Genomic DNA, 17463 nt, shown 5'->3' on the forward strand with positions numbered 1-17463 from the left:
CACTGGTAGCAGCCCTCATTCAAAACTGTAACAAACAGTGTAGATTTGCAAGCAGGTGAACTAGTGGTTGTGAACGCCCTTGTATTTCGACTGATACCATATAAAGCCTCTGGTGCATTATCCCAGTGAAATAACCTGCCAATTACGGTCTCCTCCCCCACAAACTTTAAAATGTGTGTTCTCATATGAACACATGATTTTATTGATTGCTTGTATGTATTTATAGTAACGTACTGTTATTCATATTTTGATGAAAAGGTTGTTGTTGATTTATCATAATGATTTCATTTTAGTGGAGTAATACTGTAAAAGTGGATATTTTCGCGTGACTAATTTTTCGCGCTTCGCCGGGCCAGAAGAGTTTCGCGTGTTTTTAATTCAGCGGAATCGAGACATCACGCACAGGAACGTATGGCAAGCAAAAATAATCGCGTGCTTTTATTTTCGCGCTAGTTTCTGGTTGCGCGAAATGCGCGAAAATTTCAACACCGCAAAAATTTCTGCTTTTACAGTAAAACAAACTGAAGCTGAAACAAACTGAAGCTGGGATAAAAAGGAAACTATGAATTAAACTTCTTTATGGTCTCAATATCTAAATAACCTGTGCCAACCTTGAAGTGCAGTTCAACACCATTTTGAAGTTACTGTGGCTGTTGATATGCAGTACTTCCACTGCATTATTATGATAAAAAAGTAAAATCAACAAAACTTAATTGAAAATAGGTTAATGAATCAAACTTTGTCGTGAAAAGAGAAAGTCACGGAATGTTAAAGTAATTCACAATTATGTTTATGTGAAATAGTGACATAATTGTGGCAAACATGGTAATTAGGTGTTCAAAGTAAAGGTGTAGCAATGTCCTGGCCTCACAAGGCCTCGAGTGACCTACACACAATACTGTATTCACTACATTAACTTATGTGAATAGGTTCACAGTAAATGAAATGACAGCTTGCTTCACAAACAGCTGTTGCATCACAAGAATCATGTACAGTGTAGGTGTTAATATGGTCAACTCTTTGTGCGCCATGCTTCCATGTCTGACTCAGTCAACAGCCACCTTCACGTCTAACTCAAACACACAATCGCACGTCACATTTGTATGTTGTACTGATTGGTAAATTGCAGCGTGTTGCAGTACATTAAAAGCATCCTAACCATAGCTTTGTCATAAAATTTACATCACAGCCAAGCTTGTCATTTTCTGTCGTCATACTGCATTTCTAGCATAAACACTACAATAAAAGTTAATGGTTTTGAAAAACAATATTTTGCAAAAGCGCTTATGAATGCATTGCCGTGTCAGATCAATGTGGCACACATGGGGTTTACCTTGTACGTGGTTCACAAAGGGAAGAGAGATTTAAACACAATTAAAAAGAGATTTCAAGAGTGAGAGAGTGACCATCATGATATCAGTGCAGGTCAATAACTTTGCACTTGGTCTCAACAAGGAGGTTCTAGAGAATGGAATCACAACTGTGTAGATGTTCGAAGCCGCTGCTCAAAAATATTTGAAGCATGCGCCAAAAAGGATATGCCGCGCAGATATGAAGACAATTGACTCATGTCTTTATGATGGTAATTACTTTTCGCTATCCCTTCTTATAAAAGGTAGGTGGTACAGACACGAGGATGCGCTAATAGAAATTGAGCAAAAAATGCTGAAATAAAGATGAAAATATGACTGGGCATACCCGAGCACTAATCTGATATATCTATCAATAAAGAATTATATTTGAAGATTATTCCATATTAGTTTCATGTGTGGAAATTAAGCAGAAAAGTGATAAGACCAGCTTTCCAGGATGGTACAATTTTAAACATTTTCACATGATACAGCTCTGATTTTACACTTATGCGCAAATTTCTGGATGGAATTGACTTTTGTTTTACATGCTTTATCATTATTTAAGTGAAATTTCATTTCCTTTAATGAATAAATAAGCAAAATATGGCCAACATTATGATAACGTTCAAAATGAATCTTCAGATTGCTCAGCAAGACGGCGGCGTCGAACATCGATCATCAAAGGCACAAGTGCACCTGTGGAATTCTTTTTTACATCAATAGAAATCTGACAACTGTTTGAATAATTACAGTCAGTTGGAACTCCAGGTATAAAACCTCCTTGGTCTCAACAACTTGTTGCAGGTACCCTCATCACATAGACCTGATGTTATCATTTTTGGAAGAATCCCTTCACTACACATACAATTGTAATGACATTGATTTTATATCTAGAAAACAAGAGTCCTGATATTGTTTTCCAAGTGCTCAGATGGAAAGTGTTGTTATCTAATTCAAACAAATAACATTGCTGCAACCTGATCATTTGCATTTCGGTATCAAAAGGATGTTTGTGTCACGATGGCTACTCAAAAGTTACTGCTTCTTTAAGTTTCATTTTAAATGTCGTAATGCTCTGTCTCTCAGGGTACAAGTATGCATAAAGTTGCAAGGAATGTATTTCAAGTGCTATGATAGTGCTCTGTTTTGAATCCACATGAAAAGCATTGATTTATACTTTCGCAACTATTCATAGAATTTCCTATAGAATGTGTAGATACTGTACCTCTGCAATATATGGATACTGCATGCTAGATTTTGTATCTTTTATAGACGGCCTGTGACAACACATGCAATCATATCCTGTTTAAAAGTGATACTCATGTTGTGATGCAGCACCTTCTCAATTGTATGATCAGTGGTCTATTGAAAATACATGCTGATTGAACCTGTTTTCAAGAAGGATTCATGCAAAAGTAATTCAAATGACACAAAGGACTTCAACTTCCATATTAAAAGATGGGCATTTCTACGGTAAATGGGTACTTTTCAGGGATATCTCTTTGTTTTTGGTTTCCTACAGTATGTGCATTACCCCTGAACACAATCTGATCTTCTAGAACACTTCAGTGAGAGATAACTTTGTCCCAAAATTGCTTCAAACAAGCAATTTATCAAAATTTATGCCAAAATAACAATTTTGGGTGAACGCGTGTAACGCAGGACAGAAATCTATGTACTAACATATTGAAGTGAAATTATGAATGTTCATTGAAACTTTGCTGTTTTTCAATTGAATGGCTTGATTTTGATGAGAGAAGATAACAGCTGTAAAATTCTATCAAAAATTGTGTTTCATACCATTTCTAGACTTAGTGGTGGGCTCGTGTAACATGGACAGACTGTCTTGTCGCATTTTGGTCTGTCCATGTTACGCGCGTTCACCACTTAGTCTAGAAATGGCATAAAACACAATTTTCAACTGAATTTTACAGCTGTTATCTTCTCTCATCAAAATTAAGCCATTCAATTGAAAAACAGCAGTTTCAATGAGCATTTATAATTTGACCTTCATATGTTAGTACATGGATTTCTGTCCTGCGTTACACGTGTTCACCAAAAATTTTTCATTTTGGCATAAATTTTGATAAATTGCTTGTTTGAAGCAATTTTGGGACAAAGTTATCTCTTACTGAAGTGTTCTAGAAGATCAGATTCAGGGGTAATGCACATATATAAGAAACCAAAAATAAAGAGACATCCCTGAAAAGTACCCATTTACCGTGGAAATGCCCACATCTATTGTTTGACAATCAGATGAAATGATGAGAAGTTTCTGCAAACTTTGCGCTTTTTATTTGAACATCTTGATTCCACACTTCCGAAGTTCCCAGAGATGACATTGATTTCACCGTATTGTGATAGCTTGTCTCGGAGGCTTATTCTTAATCCATAGCCAACAAGGGCATCCTATATTTGTCAACATACAGCTGATTGTAACTTCCATGTTACACGCATGGTTGACATGGGTTTCGATGAGATGAAATTCAATTTTGAGCGTTCGACCCGTAGTTGATGGAGCCATTCGATTGCGCACAGGAAACTATGGTGAAGCGCAGCGTGCACGCGAGAGATTTGTGGCGGTGCGCCGTGTTTGGCGTCTTTGTGAATGATTTCCCATCTCTGTCAGCTGCAGGCCTTAAAAGGTCTGGCAAACTTTCCCCCTTTCCCTGCTTCAGTTACATTAAAGGTGCATTACTGTTTGGCCAGCAGTGAAATTTATGTGGGCTGTAGTTTCCTGAAGAATTTACAAAGTGTACCAGGACATGAGGGATATAGCTACAATGTGTATATATGTACAAATGTACACAGCAGAAAACAAACCTCTATTTTTTAAAACCTCATGCAGAGTATCCAGAACCGTTGTTGTTTTACTTTCTATCAGTATGAAGTCAGTCTTTACATTTTCATAATACGGTATGGCTAAGAATTTGTAGTCACATGCAGACTTTTGAGTTTTGTTTTAAATTTTTTTTTTTTTTTTTTCAAAATCAATTCATGCACACAACTTTAGTGACAAAATGAGACAAGTACCAGGTCTCCAAAAAGAAAGTCAATTATCAATTGCTATAATTATTAGCAAAAGGTGGTCATTAAAAGCTCATTCATTTGCATTTTGAGATAGGTACACGTGTGTGTTTTCTGTTCCTGCAATTGCAAGACTCTTGGGTCCAGATCGCAACTTACACCTGATGCAATGTTAGAGTGCTAATTAGATATCGGAATCACTTCGACATCAGGTCTCAACCAAACATTCTCTGCCTTGCTTGGATGTTTTACCATGCTTGATGATTTTGTCCTGTCTTTATTCTATTCCCCTTTTGTAAGAGCCCTGTTCAGACCTTTAAGATATGGTATAGATGTGATGAGTGGCTTGTAGAGTCTCATGTATATGTGAACCAGATGCTGCTAGTTTACTCACTTCCTCTCCATCTCTGACAGTGACTGGGTCCTTGCAATATGTGACTCACCCTGCTAACTCTGTTCACACTCTCAGATCCAGCTCGTACCTATCATTCAAATGGCGATAGCAAGCAGGGTTATTGATACAATCAAACCTGTGTATAGTGGCCACCCAAAGGAAATGTAAAACAAAAAAAGTGGCTGATGAACATGTAGACAGGTGACAGCTATAGGCAGGGTCTTTAACATGGCCTTCTCTTGCGAAGGCGATTTTTTTTATAGTGACTGCTATTGACAGGTGACCGTTGAGCCAGGTTTGACTGTATTATCTTTTATGTCATTTAGTTACATGGTTGTGATGATAATATGAATGATATGTGTACACTCATGTATTGGTTGAAATGATACTTTTACTAGAGATGATGGTAAGACAAATTATACAAATTATCGTCTCTATCACTTCTTTAATTGGGACTGAAAGTCGTCGGTCCAGCATCATTATTAGTATTATTATCATTTAGTCATTGTTGTACCTACAGTATACGATATGTTCTGGTTGGACTCATGACTATATGCCCATCATCATTCAGTAAAACAACTGCTCTCTGTTGTACCATGTATAGTGTGACAGCTTCATATACAATGAACGTCGCACCTATCTGTAGAGATTGTATGGGTTTTACAGATACATGTAGAGTAGGATATCTTCAAGATCCACGGCATTGATTAATGATGTCAAACATCATTTTCAATAATTGCTTCTGTGTGCAAAAGCTAGCATATCTCCTGTAGGATTCCTGATGAATGGATTATTATACTACCACTGAAGAGACAATGTTTCACAACATTGATGGTCCCCTTCTCAGTCATTTAATTGCAAACTAATCACCCCATACCCCTTCTCATTGTTTGTTGGTTTCTTCAGACCCTGATCCTGAGCGGCCCATCGGAATGGAAACAGTCCGCTCCATGGTGGTAGAGGAGTTCAAGCAGGATTTCAGTTCACGCCTCTGGATGACCTACCGGAGGGAATTCCCCACGCTGGCCGGGTCCAACTTCACCAGTGACTGTGGCTGGGGCTGCATGCTGCGCAGTGGACAGATGCTACTGGCTCACAGCCTCATCTTACACTTCCTTGGCAGAGGTACGGTCACATGTAAACCAACAAGGGTGTGCTCCCATACCACACCTCAAGGTGGAGTGCATGGTACAGTATATTTTAATAAACCGAGAGGCTAGGTTGTGGTGGGCTGGTTCTGTGACAGGTTCTTGCCTGAAGGCTGTTGCCCAAGACCTCATAGCAAGACCTCATAGCAGGACCTCTTAACCCGTTGAGGACAGGCTGATTTTGCTAAAACATGCATTTCCCATAGACACCTGCCCGAGTATACTCGGGACTCGTCCTCAGCGGGTTAAAGTGATACCTCAAAGCAGGACATCATAGCCAGACCTGGTAGCAGGACGTCACAGCAAGACCTCCTACATGTTTGTACCAATACCTCCCAGCAAGACCCCATATAGTAAAGCCTTATAGCAGACCTTAACAGCAAGGAGCCTTCCTTTGTGGGAGTCCTACAGGTTTCCAATAATCTTCATCACTGAATGGCATTGGGTACTATAATACTTTGTATCAACTTACAGTGGAATTCACTGTTCATGTCAAGAAATTGAATGTCTTCTGAATTCCATATTTTTGAAAGCGCTAGTTATCTCAAAGGTGCCTTTATTGAAAGGGTTTGGATGTCATGATAATGTACAGTGTAACCATGAGCTTTGTAATTCAGTGCATGAAATATAGACTTGACATTTAGGGAGTCAGTTTAAAGTGTACACCGTATCTCATGTGTGTTTTGGTGATTTTGTCGAACCTGTATTGAATTATCTACCATGCAGCCATTTTGTGATGGGACAGTTTTGAGACAGGTTTCCAGAATCAAATCAAAAGTTGAGAAAAAGAAAGAAAGAAATAAAAAACAAATCCTACTTGAAGAAACTTCACTCATAAAATTCTGAATTTTTGTTCTATTTTTGGTTTTATGCCATAGTTTCAAAGATTATTATCTAGATTTTTTTTTTTTTTTTAAAGAGGATGTATACCAGGAAAGTAGAGTGAATGTGGGAATAATGTGTAGAGTTGCATTTAAAAGAATGATTTTCTAACCCATCTTCAAAGTTTTCTCTACACCCTAACATTGTTACACAACTCTCAATCGCATCATTGATGAGCTCCATCATGGTGTAATTTGGAGAGTCATTATTTTGGAAAGGAAAGCAAGAGGTGATGTCATTAAGGTCACTCATTTGTAGGTGTATTGTGAGAGTTAGAGGGTTAAAAGAGAGTGATATCCGCTCCCCACGCGGCGAAATAGGATATCCGTCATTCCCATTGGAACGGCGTAAAAGCGGGAGTGGTGAATCACCGCTGTCGTGTAGCGCTGCCCAGAAGCCAGGAAGCTATCTGTGTTGTACGTGGGAAGACCGTTTCCTCGATATGTGCATCTTACCCGCCGACTGTGCTTGGATTTGTCGTGCGGAGCAGTGCATGCTGGGAATGACCTGTGTGGAAGATTGTTGTAACCCAGTCTTAGCCTGCCTTCACATTAAGTCAACCACTTTTCCTTTTCATTACTCATTTAACATGCATGGTTCATTGGACTCTAACATGATGAGTAAGTTAAAGAGACAGAACAGCACAACCACCAGAAAAATTGAAGAAATGTAAAGTAAGAAAGTTCTCAAATTTTAATTGCCAGTAGTTCTACAATGTACTATTAATACTTTTTTCTTTTTTTTTAGAGAAACTTCGTGAGAATGTTTCTTTTTATACTGTTACTCTCTCCTGACATACCACCAAAAGAAATACTTTGGTTCAACTGTATATAAAGGTTGACTGTTAATTTTTTCTGTGGAGTCTATTATCTGACATGTACATTATCAAAAACCTTCAGTGTATTTAAACAACTGATATTTTTTAGACTTTTTATATAAACTAATGTGTCAAAGCCGTGAATATACCAGATGCAATCAAGTTCTGAACAAGTTTTGAACACCATGACCTACACTCCTGCGATATTGCAGAGAACATTTCCTGAGATTCAATGGCTTCCACTAGCAAATGAGTCACTTCCACAGGGAATGTGACTGCTGACGTGTGCATTTAAGAATGAATTACTTATCACAAGATATCCTGTGGTGTATCCCAGATATCACAACATCTTAATGAATAGGTTCAGACTAAAGCCAACCCAACATGTGATACTGCTGGTTTCTCGGTACTATTTGGTGTAGGAAGGAAGTGTTCACTGAGATCTATGGACAGCCCAGGTGCACCTTGGCGACATGATATGCTAGTCTACTTTGTACCCACGTGGATACAATGTACCTGTTTTTTCCATCGCATCAATCATTTCAGTGTTTTTCTCATCAGGTTGGCTTGGAGGGGGAAGATGTTGGGGTTGGTGACTAACACATGGCTTTGTCATAACACTCCAAACCTGCTGGGTGCGAATACCACTGATTACGGTCATATGAAGTCAATTAAAGGGTGTGTACAGTTCTGGTCGAGGTGTAGATTTAGCTTTTAACATTTTGCGAGATATTCAGAAACCATTCTATGAGATGTCAAAGAGCATGCAGTTTTAAAGGGTATCAAAAGTTTATTCGATGAAAATCGGTTTTGAAATGGCTGAGATATCCAAAAACAACGTGAAACAAAGAGATCCTAATCAAGTTGTGGCATGTCGCCTTTTATTATTAGCACTTTTTGGGATATCTCAGCCATTTGAAAACCAATTTTCATCAAATGTTGAATCCTTCTTAAAGTGACATGCTCTTTCATATTTTATAAGAGGCTTTTCATTATCTCACTTTATAGGAATGTTCAAAACATGAATTCCTACCTCAACCAATACTGTACAGTCCCTTTAAAATACAGAAAATAACAATGACAAGACCATGCACCACCTTAATTTTGATACCAGTCACAGCATGTTTGTGTATATAATACACCCACTGAGATAAAGAATTGCATGTTAAGGAGAGGTAATGACTATTAAAGGACATTTGCTTGGTGGACTCATGTGGCAAAAATATTTCAGGTTTTCAGCTCTTGGGCGAATTTTTATTTAATTTGCACCCCTTTTCTGTCAAAGAAAGTTAGCTGCAGGAATCTGAAAACATTTGAATTAGTTAAGTGATTGCCTTTCTGTGAAGCTTGATTTTACCCGGGAGTAAAATTCAAATCAAAGAATTTGCTCTATCATAAAGGTTTGTGCCTTGCATATCATAAATGAAATTATATTCACACAACACAGAAATTAGATTCATTGATGAGAAACTCCACTCCATGTTGAAGCAGATAGGGCAAAATCAAAAGCTTTCATTAAACAGATGCATCACACATGCATCAACTTGTTCCTCCCTCAAATTGACATTTTTTTTTTTCTTTCCAATTTGGCACAAACTTCATGAATGTAACTAGTTCTCTTTTAATCTTTCTCAAATGTAGGCTAGGCAATGACATTCAGAGTTGCCAATTTAGCAATGATAAGATGATGATTCCTTAAGCGAATTTCCACAGAACCTCATGGAAAAAAGAATAGTAATGTAGATAATCTGTGGTGCGAGTGATACACTCTTTGTTGTAGTATGTCTGAATGTCTGTACCTATTACTGGTATACTAGTAGATATTCAGAACCCACAGCTTTGTGTAAAATGGTTGTCTCCTTGGTCTAATGATAGAAACTCTGTGGTTTCAGAAAGGAAGGGCTGGAAGAACAAGGCTAGGGATCAATGATGGTCACATGCATACACAGAGAAATGTGCTGGATAAACAAACTCTAGGTTATCTCGTACCTCCGCTAAATCAGTCTTGATCAGTCTTTTGCTGCAATGGTGGTATGTTGTTGGATATTAGGTGTGTACAATATAGGTACACTAAGGTGACATTTCTGTAGCTGACAATGATTTGTGCTTTTGTACATTTAATAATAGTCAAGGACATTGATTATCAATTGTTTTGTTCCTAAACTATTGATCGGCAATGACATGGAACATGAATGTCTATCAAGGGTGTGTGGAGACAAAGAACAGATTGTCAAGATATAAACCCAATGTAAACAGATCAAATGCAACCAGATGCATTGCAGATCCACAAAAAATTGCATTATGGATTGATATTCCATAAGGTCTGAAACTATCTATTTTACGTTAATTCAACTAATTTTTATTTGTGTGTGTGTGTTTTTTCTGACACCTTATATAGCAACTTTGTGCCATTGGTTTTGTGATGCAGGGTCACAAATGCTTAATATGTGATCATAAATGAGTTATTCTGAAGTAGACTTTTTTATGAGGCTTTACAGTAATCCCTCTAAATATTGCACTCTCTGTGATGCACACTGTACCTTTAAGTGACGAAATATTATGAACTCTCTTTTTTGCTTGATACCTTTATTTCTATTTTCCTCAGAGTGGAACATATACAAGGAGCAGACTCCCGAGACGCAGGCCTACCATCGTCAGATCATCCGCTGGTTTGGAGACCAGCCGCTGGACATGAGCCCCTTCTCCGTCCACCGACTGGTCAGCATCGGTCAGCTGAACGGGAAGAAGGTCGGAGACTGGTACGGCCCGGCCTCGGTGGCCCATATCCTCAAGTGAGTGATGACCTGTGTCTGGCTTCCTCCATCCAATATTCCTTTGATAATGTCTCCTCAAAAAATGATGATAGGGCTTCGTATTGTTGTAGATTTTCTTTGTGTGTTTGTGTGTTTGTGTGTGTGTGTATGCATGCACACAACTATACCGCCCACCCCCCCCCCCCCCCCCCCCCCACACACACACACACAGTTGTCATATGACATGATTCATGTGCTAATGTGCAGGGGTGTGGAATATTGACTTTACAAGTCACATGAATGCTGTGTCTCCCATGTGGTTTATCTGCCCATGTGAATAATATGATATTGCGTCATCTTTCTCAACCACATGGGCCACATGTTTCATCTGTCATATGTTTCATATAATATGTTAATGTGCATATTGCTACAAAGGTCATTCAGATAAAATTTCAAAGTAGATAGGTATTGACATTCTATATAAGACAATATAGTGTATTACAGGAAGTGTACATTACTGTAAATTGAATGTTCACATAAATCTCTGAAAACAGCTGAGGGATTGAAGAAAGAGTTACTCCATATTTAAAGAGAGGCTTCAAATTTTCCCATGACCATATGTGCAATGGTCCGAGAGATCTCCAGGATAAGAAATCATTGTTAATGTGAAGGCAATGGTATGAAATAACAAACAAAAAGATGATAAAAGCCATCAAACAAACAAACAAACATAGTGACACTGCATGGCAGTTTTTCTGACAGATACCAAGAGAGTTGTCATATGAATCTCAGCAAGAGTAGATTAAAGAATGGTTATAACCTGTCTTGTTCAAGTGTCTAGTTTGTTTGTTATGTTTGTTTGGGTTTTTTTTTTTTTGGGGGGGGTGGGGGTGAAATACTACAATCATGTGTTTTGCTTGTTCAACCAGGTTTTCGTAAAACTATTATCAGTCTGGGCATGTATGTTATTGAAGGTACAAAGGTAGGTCATTTATTCCTTCCAGTGAATACAGACAAAAACATATTTTTCTTGTGTCATGTACAAAATCTTTGATAAAACCTGAGCAACAGACATCATTGCTGCATAATGAACCCTGTTATCTATACATCCTCCATTGGTTCAGTGCAAGAGAGTAACAGTTTGAGTCCATTTCCCCCTCTTGATTTTCTATACTTCTGTATTTCAGTTTCAGGTTTTACAATTCAATAGTAACTAAATTTATGTATAAATTTGTATCACCTTCATATTGGAAAATCATCTTGATTTGTCTGTATGTGTATTTGTTCAAGAATTAATAGTGATTGTCCTTAACTTGTGATTGTGAATGCAAAATGCCTTGAGTGATTCCTTTTGACAAATTTCTGTAATCAGTTTGCAGGAAGGCTGTATCTGAAAGCACAAGTAGCAATCTCCCATCAGAGGATGGTTATTACATAACCAGGATCAGTTTTGCTTTCCCTGTTAAATCCTGGCTGCATGTGCCTGAATCATATTTTCTTCCTACCTGGTATTAGTGATCAACCCAGTTTTGCTTTGGCCTCTTTCATTCCCTTGATTCAGGCTGTCATCTCCACTGATGAATTGCCGGGAATCAGAATGCCCATATTTGTGTCTGTGCAGGAGCTGATCTAGCTTTTTGCTGAAGGGAGGCAAAAAAAAAGAAAAAGAGTCTTCATATTTTCGGTGCCACTTCTCACTCGAAATTGGCTAACAAAAAAAAAACCAAAACAAAACAAAACAAAACAAAAAACGCCAAGAAATCTCCAGGGGGTTTAAACCCCTACACCCCAAAAAAGAAGAAAATAAAAACACGGCAACAAAACAATAAGGAACCCAAGGGGGGTCAAACCCCTACCCCCCCCCCCCATTCTTCATGAACTCTTCAGTAAATCTTGTCTCTGTTTCATTCTTCAGAACATTTTGCAGACATGTGAACAAAAGAAAAACACAGAGACAGCATTTCTAATTTGCACTTTGTTTGCTTTGCATATACGATCTGTATATTGCACCTGCTTGAGTCTTAATCGTTGAGGACGGTTTGATTTTGCCGCAACATGCATTTCCCATAGACACCTGCCCGAGTATACTCGGGACTTGTCCTCAACGAGTTAATAAGCAAGTGTGATCTTGTGAGAATTTGCTTGCTCAAACACATGGTCATAATATGATTTTTATATGTCAGTATTACAATCATTTTTTTTCCACGTATCAGTCTCTAGAACAAACTGAGAAATCCTCTCTGAGTAATGCATTTTTAGTTTTTACACTTGTAGAATAAACACCAAAAGAAATCTATTAAAATTTTTACACATGTAGAATAAACACCAAAAGAAATCCATTAAAATACTCTTGAACCCACAACATTATGATCTGTTGTAAAGCATCATGAAAATACAATGTAGGCTCTTTAATTTGTACCCTCTGTAGCCCTGTGGATAGCAATGTTTTATGAGTGTGTTTGTGTGTATGGTGTGTAAATAGACAGAAAGCTGTGGTGGTGAATAGAGTGTTAAAGACAGTGTTCAATGGCATATTGGAATTCTAAGAATAGGTTTGGCAATGTATTGTATGGATCATTCATTAGTCAGTTGGCTTTGCGCAGACTGAGTAACGAGTAACCTTGGAAGCATCGTGTAGTATGGGGTTGAATTATCTATTGTTGTCGGAACACACGTATAGAATGTAGGACAAAGACTTTAGCCTCCTTCTCTGGGTCAGAATGATGATTGCCTTATATCTAGTACTTTGAATGGCTTACCAGTGACCTAACACTATGCGGTGACTAAGTGTATCAGGCCTCCAGGGTTAATCCGTCGCTGTCCTTTGCCATTGTGACAGATACACTAGCTCAGTGCCATTGGTTGTGTGAATGAATAGAGGGGAGAGGAGGGTGAGGTGGGGGGGGGATCCCATCTTTGGCTATGGCCATTTGAATACAGCTCAGTCTCTTTCAGGGTTACTCTGGTACATGCAGTAATGCCTTATTTTCACACTCTCATTTGAATCAGCATTCAGTTGAATCAGCATTCAGATCATGTCAGCACATTTTACTTACAGAGTACTTACAGAGGATGTGTGTAAAATAGGATGTTATCCTTTATCTGCAGTTTATAGTGTTTGATAAAAGAAGTTCCCCCTCAAAATTTGTAATCTACTGTTGATGTTATTGTTCACTAACCTTAAGCAAAGATGATGAAACAGTGTATCACATGACACTGTCAAGTATGACTTTAATCCATTTTAAATCCATTTCTCCATTTTTGTTTCTTCTTTTTAAAAATCTTTGCAGGGAGGCAATGGATGATGCACATGAACTCAACCCACTGCTTGGCCAAGTCTGCATCTATGTGGCACAGGATTGCACAGGTTTGTAGGTGGTAGACGTAATGAAGGACGCCCTCGTGTCAAAGCAGTGTGCAATGGAGTTTAACCCTGTCATTATCATTTGCAATCTCTCCACACGCACTGTCTATAGCATTTTGAGGAGGTGGTCAACGGAGAGTTTACAGACCTGGTAGCATGGGGATGTGGTTAGCCTGATTGAATCGATTTCCCTTCACTGCCCACCAGGGTAAACTCGAAAGCCACGACTAGCCCAGGCAAGCTAGAATAGAATCACATGTTCCCGTCACTAAGTATGCACATTAAAGCCATATATGCTATTTGGTAACATTTGACTCCTGGCGAGATTCTTTGGCTGTGTGTATACTTACATAGAAATCAGTATATAAAGCTATACACAATTCCTTTTTTATAGGGGATTCTCAAATACACTGTATATCCAAATCAGGCCAGCCATCCTACAGCATGTTATCCCCCGCTACTGGGTGTTTATAAAGGAGAAATTAGATAATTATGGGTTGAAAACAAAGATGACATGTTGAGTAAATGTGTTACAGCATTCATTACAGGGTGGAAAGACAAGATGCTTTATGAAATACAATCCTGTAAATCAAAACAGAGATGTAAAAATGTTCCTCTCTCACTTATCTTGGTTTTTTTTTGCATGAATAAAGAACATTTACTCTTAGTTTTGTTTTGTTTTTTTACAGAACTTTAGATGTTGAAGCATGGTTTATAGCAAAGACCTGAAAAAAGATGCCATTCATCTCTCAGGGCAGGGGGAATAAATTAGTGAGGAGCCTGTGTGAGCAATGCTTACGGTTGCTAGTCCCTGGCACACAAGCAGAACTTCACGAAGTTTAAGTGTGTAAAGTCTAAGTTCTCAAAGTTTTGCTAGTGTGACCATAGGCTTCCTAAAAACTTCTCGTAAAATTTCCCACTCAATCTAGGGGAATTTCCTGAACCCCCTCAAAACTTTGTGAGTTTGTGCAATCTGAACGCTCGCAACTGAAACTTCGCAAAGTTTGTCATGTGACCAGTCCACTGCATGTGTGCAATGGTGCCTCCAGAGTGCAGTCTTTGGGATGTAAGTGTGTGCATCAAGGACATAACAGTTAATATCTGTCAGACGGCATGAGCTCTCTTCTTTGTTGCGTGTGTGCACCAGTGATCCAAGCTTTGAGAATTTTATATCAAGTACTGAAAGTTTAAGAATTTTGGCTGCCGAAGGGAACGATGCGCAAATTTGGCAAAGAGTTCTCAAACTTCAACTTCAAAGAGTTTTGCCAGTGTGACTGTGGCTAATGACATCATTTGTTATCCAAAATCACTTGATGAAATAAAAAACGTTTCAGTGACGTCAAAATTCGAAATTTAATTGAATTGTATAAAATGTGACCACCCAGCTCAAAGACCACAAAAAGTCGCAGATTTTCTGTAATGGACCAAGATATGTCATTTTGGTTGTCTGACTCAAATTTTGGAAGTTTCTCTTACCTGAAGAGTGTTAATCTTTTCTCCTTTTGTCAAATTTGGCCGCTTAACCCTAACTAGGCCGGGCTATTTAGGTAGTTGATAGAGCCGGAGGGGCCTCCCAGGCCCCCCCCCCCTCCAATCTCGGCCGTCGACCGCGCAATCGCAACGAAAATTGGCACACACATTGCCTATGATGTAATCTAAAATACCATGAAGTTATTTTTTCAAAAAATCATCGTTTATGCTAAATTATGCTAATTTATGCATGATGATGCATAAAATCAGACTATTTGGTATAAATCACAAAATAAAGCTCAAAACAGGCACATTTTTTGTGTAAATATTCTTTTTAGTGTCCTTAGCAAATGTAAAGAAAAAAAATTGTGATATCCGAAAAAATTCTTAAATATTTTATTGTTTTTTTGAATTCCTTATGTATTTCTTTGTTTTTCGACTTTATGTTTTTCATTGTTTTTTTGATGAAATTTGTCCGCGACATTGCTCCGAACAAGAAAATATGTTATTCATCGATTTTAATCAATAAAACACCAGAATAATCATGCTTTTATGAAATTTGCCTATAAGCACAGTTTGCATTGAAATTGTACACGAATTAACGTTTTTGAGCAATTTTTGGTCTGACATGCATGTACATATTTATGCGTAACTTCAGAACCGCGCGCCCGGGCGTCGCAAATTTGGTGTCAAAAGATGCGGGAGACTCGAAAGAAAAAAGTCATGAAACGTCGCGGCGATAGCTTTTTGCGATTGCGATACATCGCGCGGAACGTCGAGGGGGGGCCTCTGAGGCCCCCCCCCGGCCTAGTTAGGGTTAAAACTAAATTGAAATCATTTTAAAATGATATATGAAGTAGTATGACCTTAACATGCTTTGACAGTTGACTCACATGTATGAACTCCTATTTTCTCAACAGTGTACAAACAAGATGTGATTGACCTGTGCAGGAGTAAGTCCCAAAAGTTGTTGCAGCCTGTCTACAAGGACGTCTGCACAGAGCGCAGTCAACCGATCCGGTGCGTCGCCAGCAGCAAGGATCAGGCCCGCACATCAGGACTGCACCATCAACAGCTGCAGCGCTCCAGTCCAGCTTCCAAAGACCATCCGCAGAGTACTACTTCCAGCCTGGAGTCCAGTCGGAGAGTTGGCTCCAGGCTTGCCCATGGCTCTCCGCAGGGACCCGGTCTGTATGGCATGTCTGCAATGGCGGGGAGGCTAGAACCTCCCGCAGGCAGTGGCAAGGACTCTCCTTGCGAGCTTACAAGTACTAGTACTAATCACTCTGACAGAGACAGTCCAAGCAATTGTGATACAGGTGCAGGAACTCCTGGCATTAAGCCAGGATTGAGTAAAGGAGAGGACAATACACTATTGCCTTCAAGGACTAGTCCTGACTGCCATTCTGGTTCGCCAGTGGATGAACAAGGTGAGAGCGAGACGAGTTCCTGTAGTAGAACAAAACCTGAGACAGAGACATCACAGGACATTCTCCTAGACCCTAGTGATGTAGTTCACAGCACGGTGGATGATGAGAGACACGGAAATGTGGAGATGGAGGATATGTCCAACTTTTCCAGTCCTGTGGATGAGGATAACGAGGTCTTCGAGCTGGACGATGGGTTGCAGGGGAAGTCGGCACTCTCTCAGCAGGAGGAAGCAAAGGAACTCAAAGCAGTCTTGGAGAAGCCTCCCATGGCGCCGTCAGAGAACACCTCGAGACATTTGCCATTGCACTCTGACGATCCTCGCTCAAGCCGAGGAAGCAGCGGCAGCGATGCGTTCAGCCGAGGTGAAAGTGTCGCCCATGACCAGCGGACCAGGTCAAGGACTGGGTCTTCGGCAGAGGGCGAGAAACCATGGTGCGCCGTAGTAATCTTGGTACCGGTCAGGCTTGGAGGAGACGAGGTAAATCCTGTCTACGTGAGAGCGATCCAGTCGCTGTTCACCCTAGAGAGCTGCCTGGGGATCATTGGAGGAAAACCCAAGCACTCGCTCTTCTTTGTTGGTTTTCAGGGTGAGATAACATTTTAGTGTAATTGGTACATGTCACTACTGAATCCAGTCTGATGATGCATTTGTTCATGAGATGTAATATATCTCAACATTCAAGCCAGTGATGGCTTTACATGTATCAACTGTTCATGTAGGGTTTGTAGTTGATCGTCACACACTTTCCAAACATCTTAATTGATATCAGTGTTGATGCTGAATATTATCATTCAAAGTTGCAGCAATTTATTGAAATGGATGTG

General features: G+C 39.3%; 1 protein-coding gene across 1 annotated transcript in view; it reads left to right on the forward strand.

Annotated features, from left to right (window-relative positions):
• The window catches only part of LOC139716209 (uncharacterized), a 33524-nt gene that overhangs the window by 7214 nt on the left and 8847 nt on the right, over positions 1-17463 (forward strand). Inside the window, exons 3-6 of the mRNA XM_071627771.1 lie at positions 5680-5898; positions 10226-10412; positions 13664-13740; positions 16128-17225. Coding sequence (XP_071483872.1) covers positions 5680-5898; positions 10226-10412; positions 13664-13740; positions 16128-17225 — 1581 coding nt within the window. The remainder of the gene's footprint in view (positions 1-5679; positions 5899-10225; positions 10413-13663; positions 13741-16127; positions 17226-17463) is intronic.

Source organism: Diadema antillarum, unplaced genomic scaffold, assembly GCF_040938485.1.
Source record: "Diadema antillarum isolate AM-2024a unplaced genomic scaffold, OU_Dant_1.0 scf00000063, whole genome shotgun sequence".
Classification (NCBI taxonomy): domain Eukaryota; kingdom Metazoa; phylum Echinodermata; class Echinoidea; order Diadematoida; family Diadematidae; genus Diadema; species Diadema antillarum.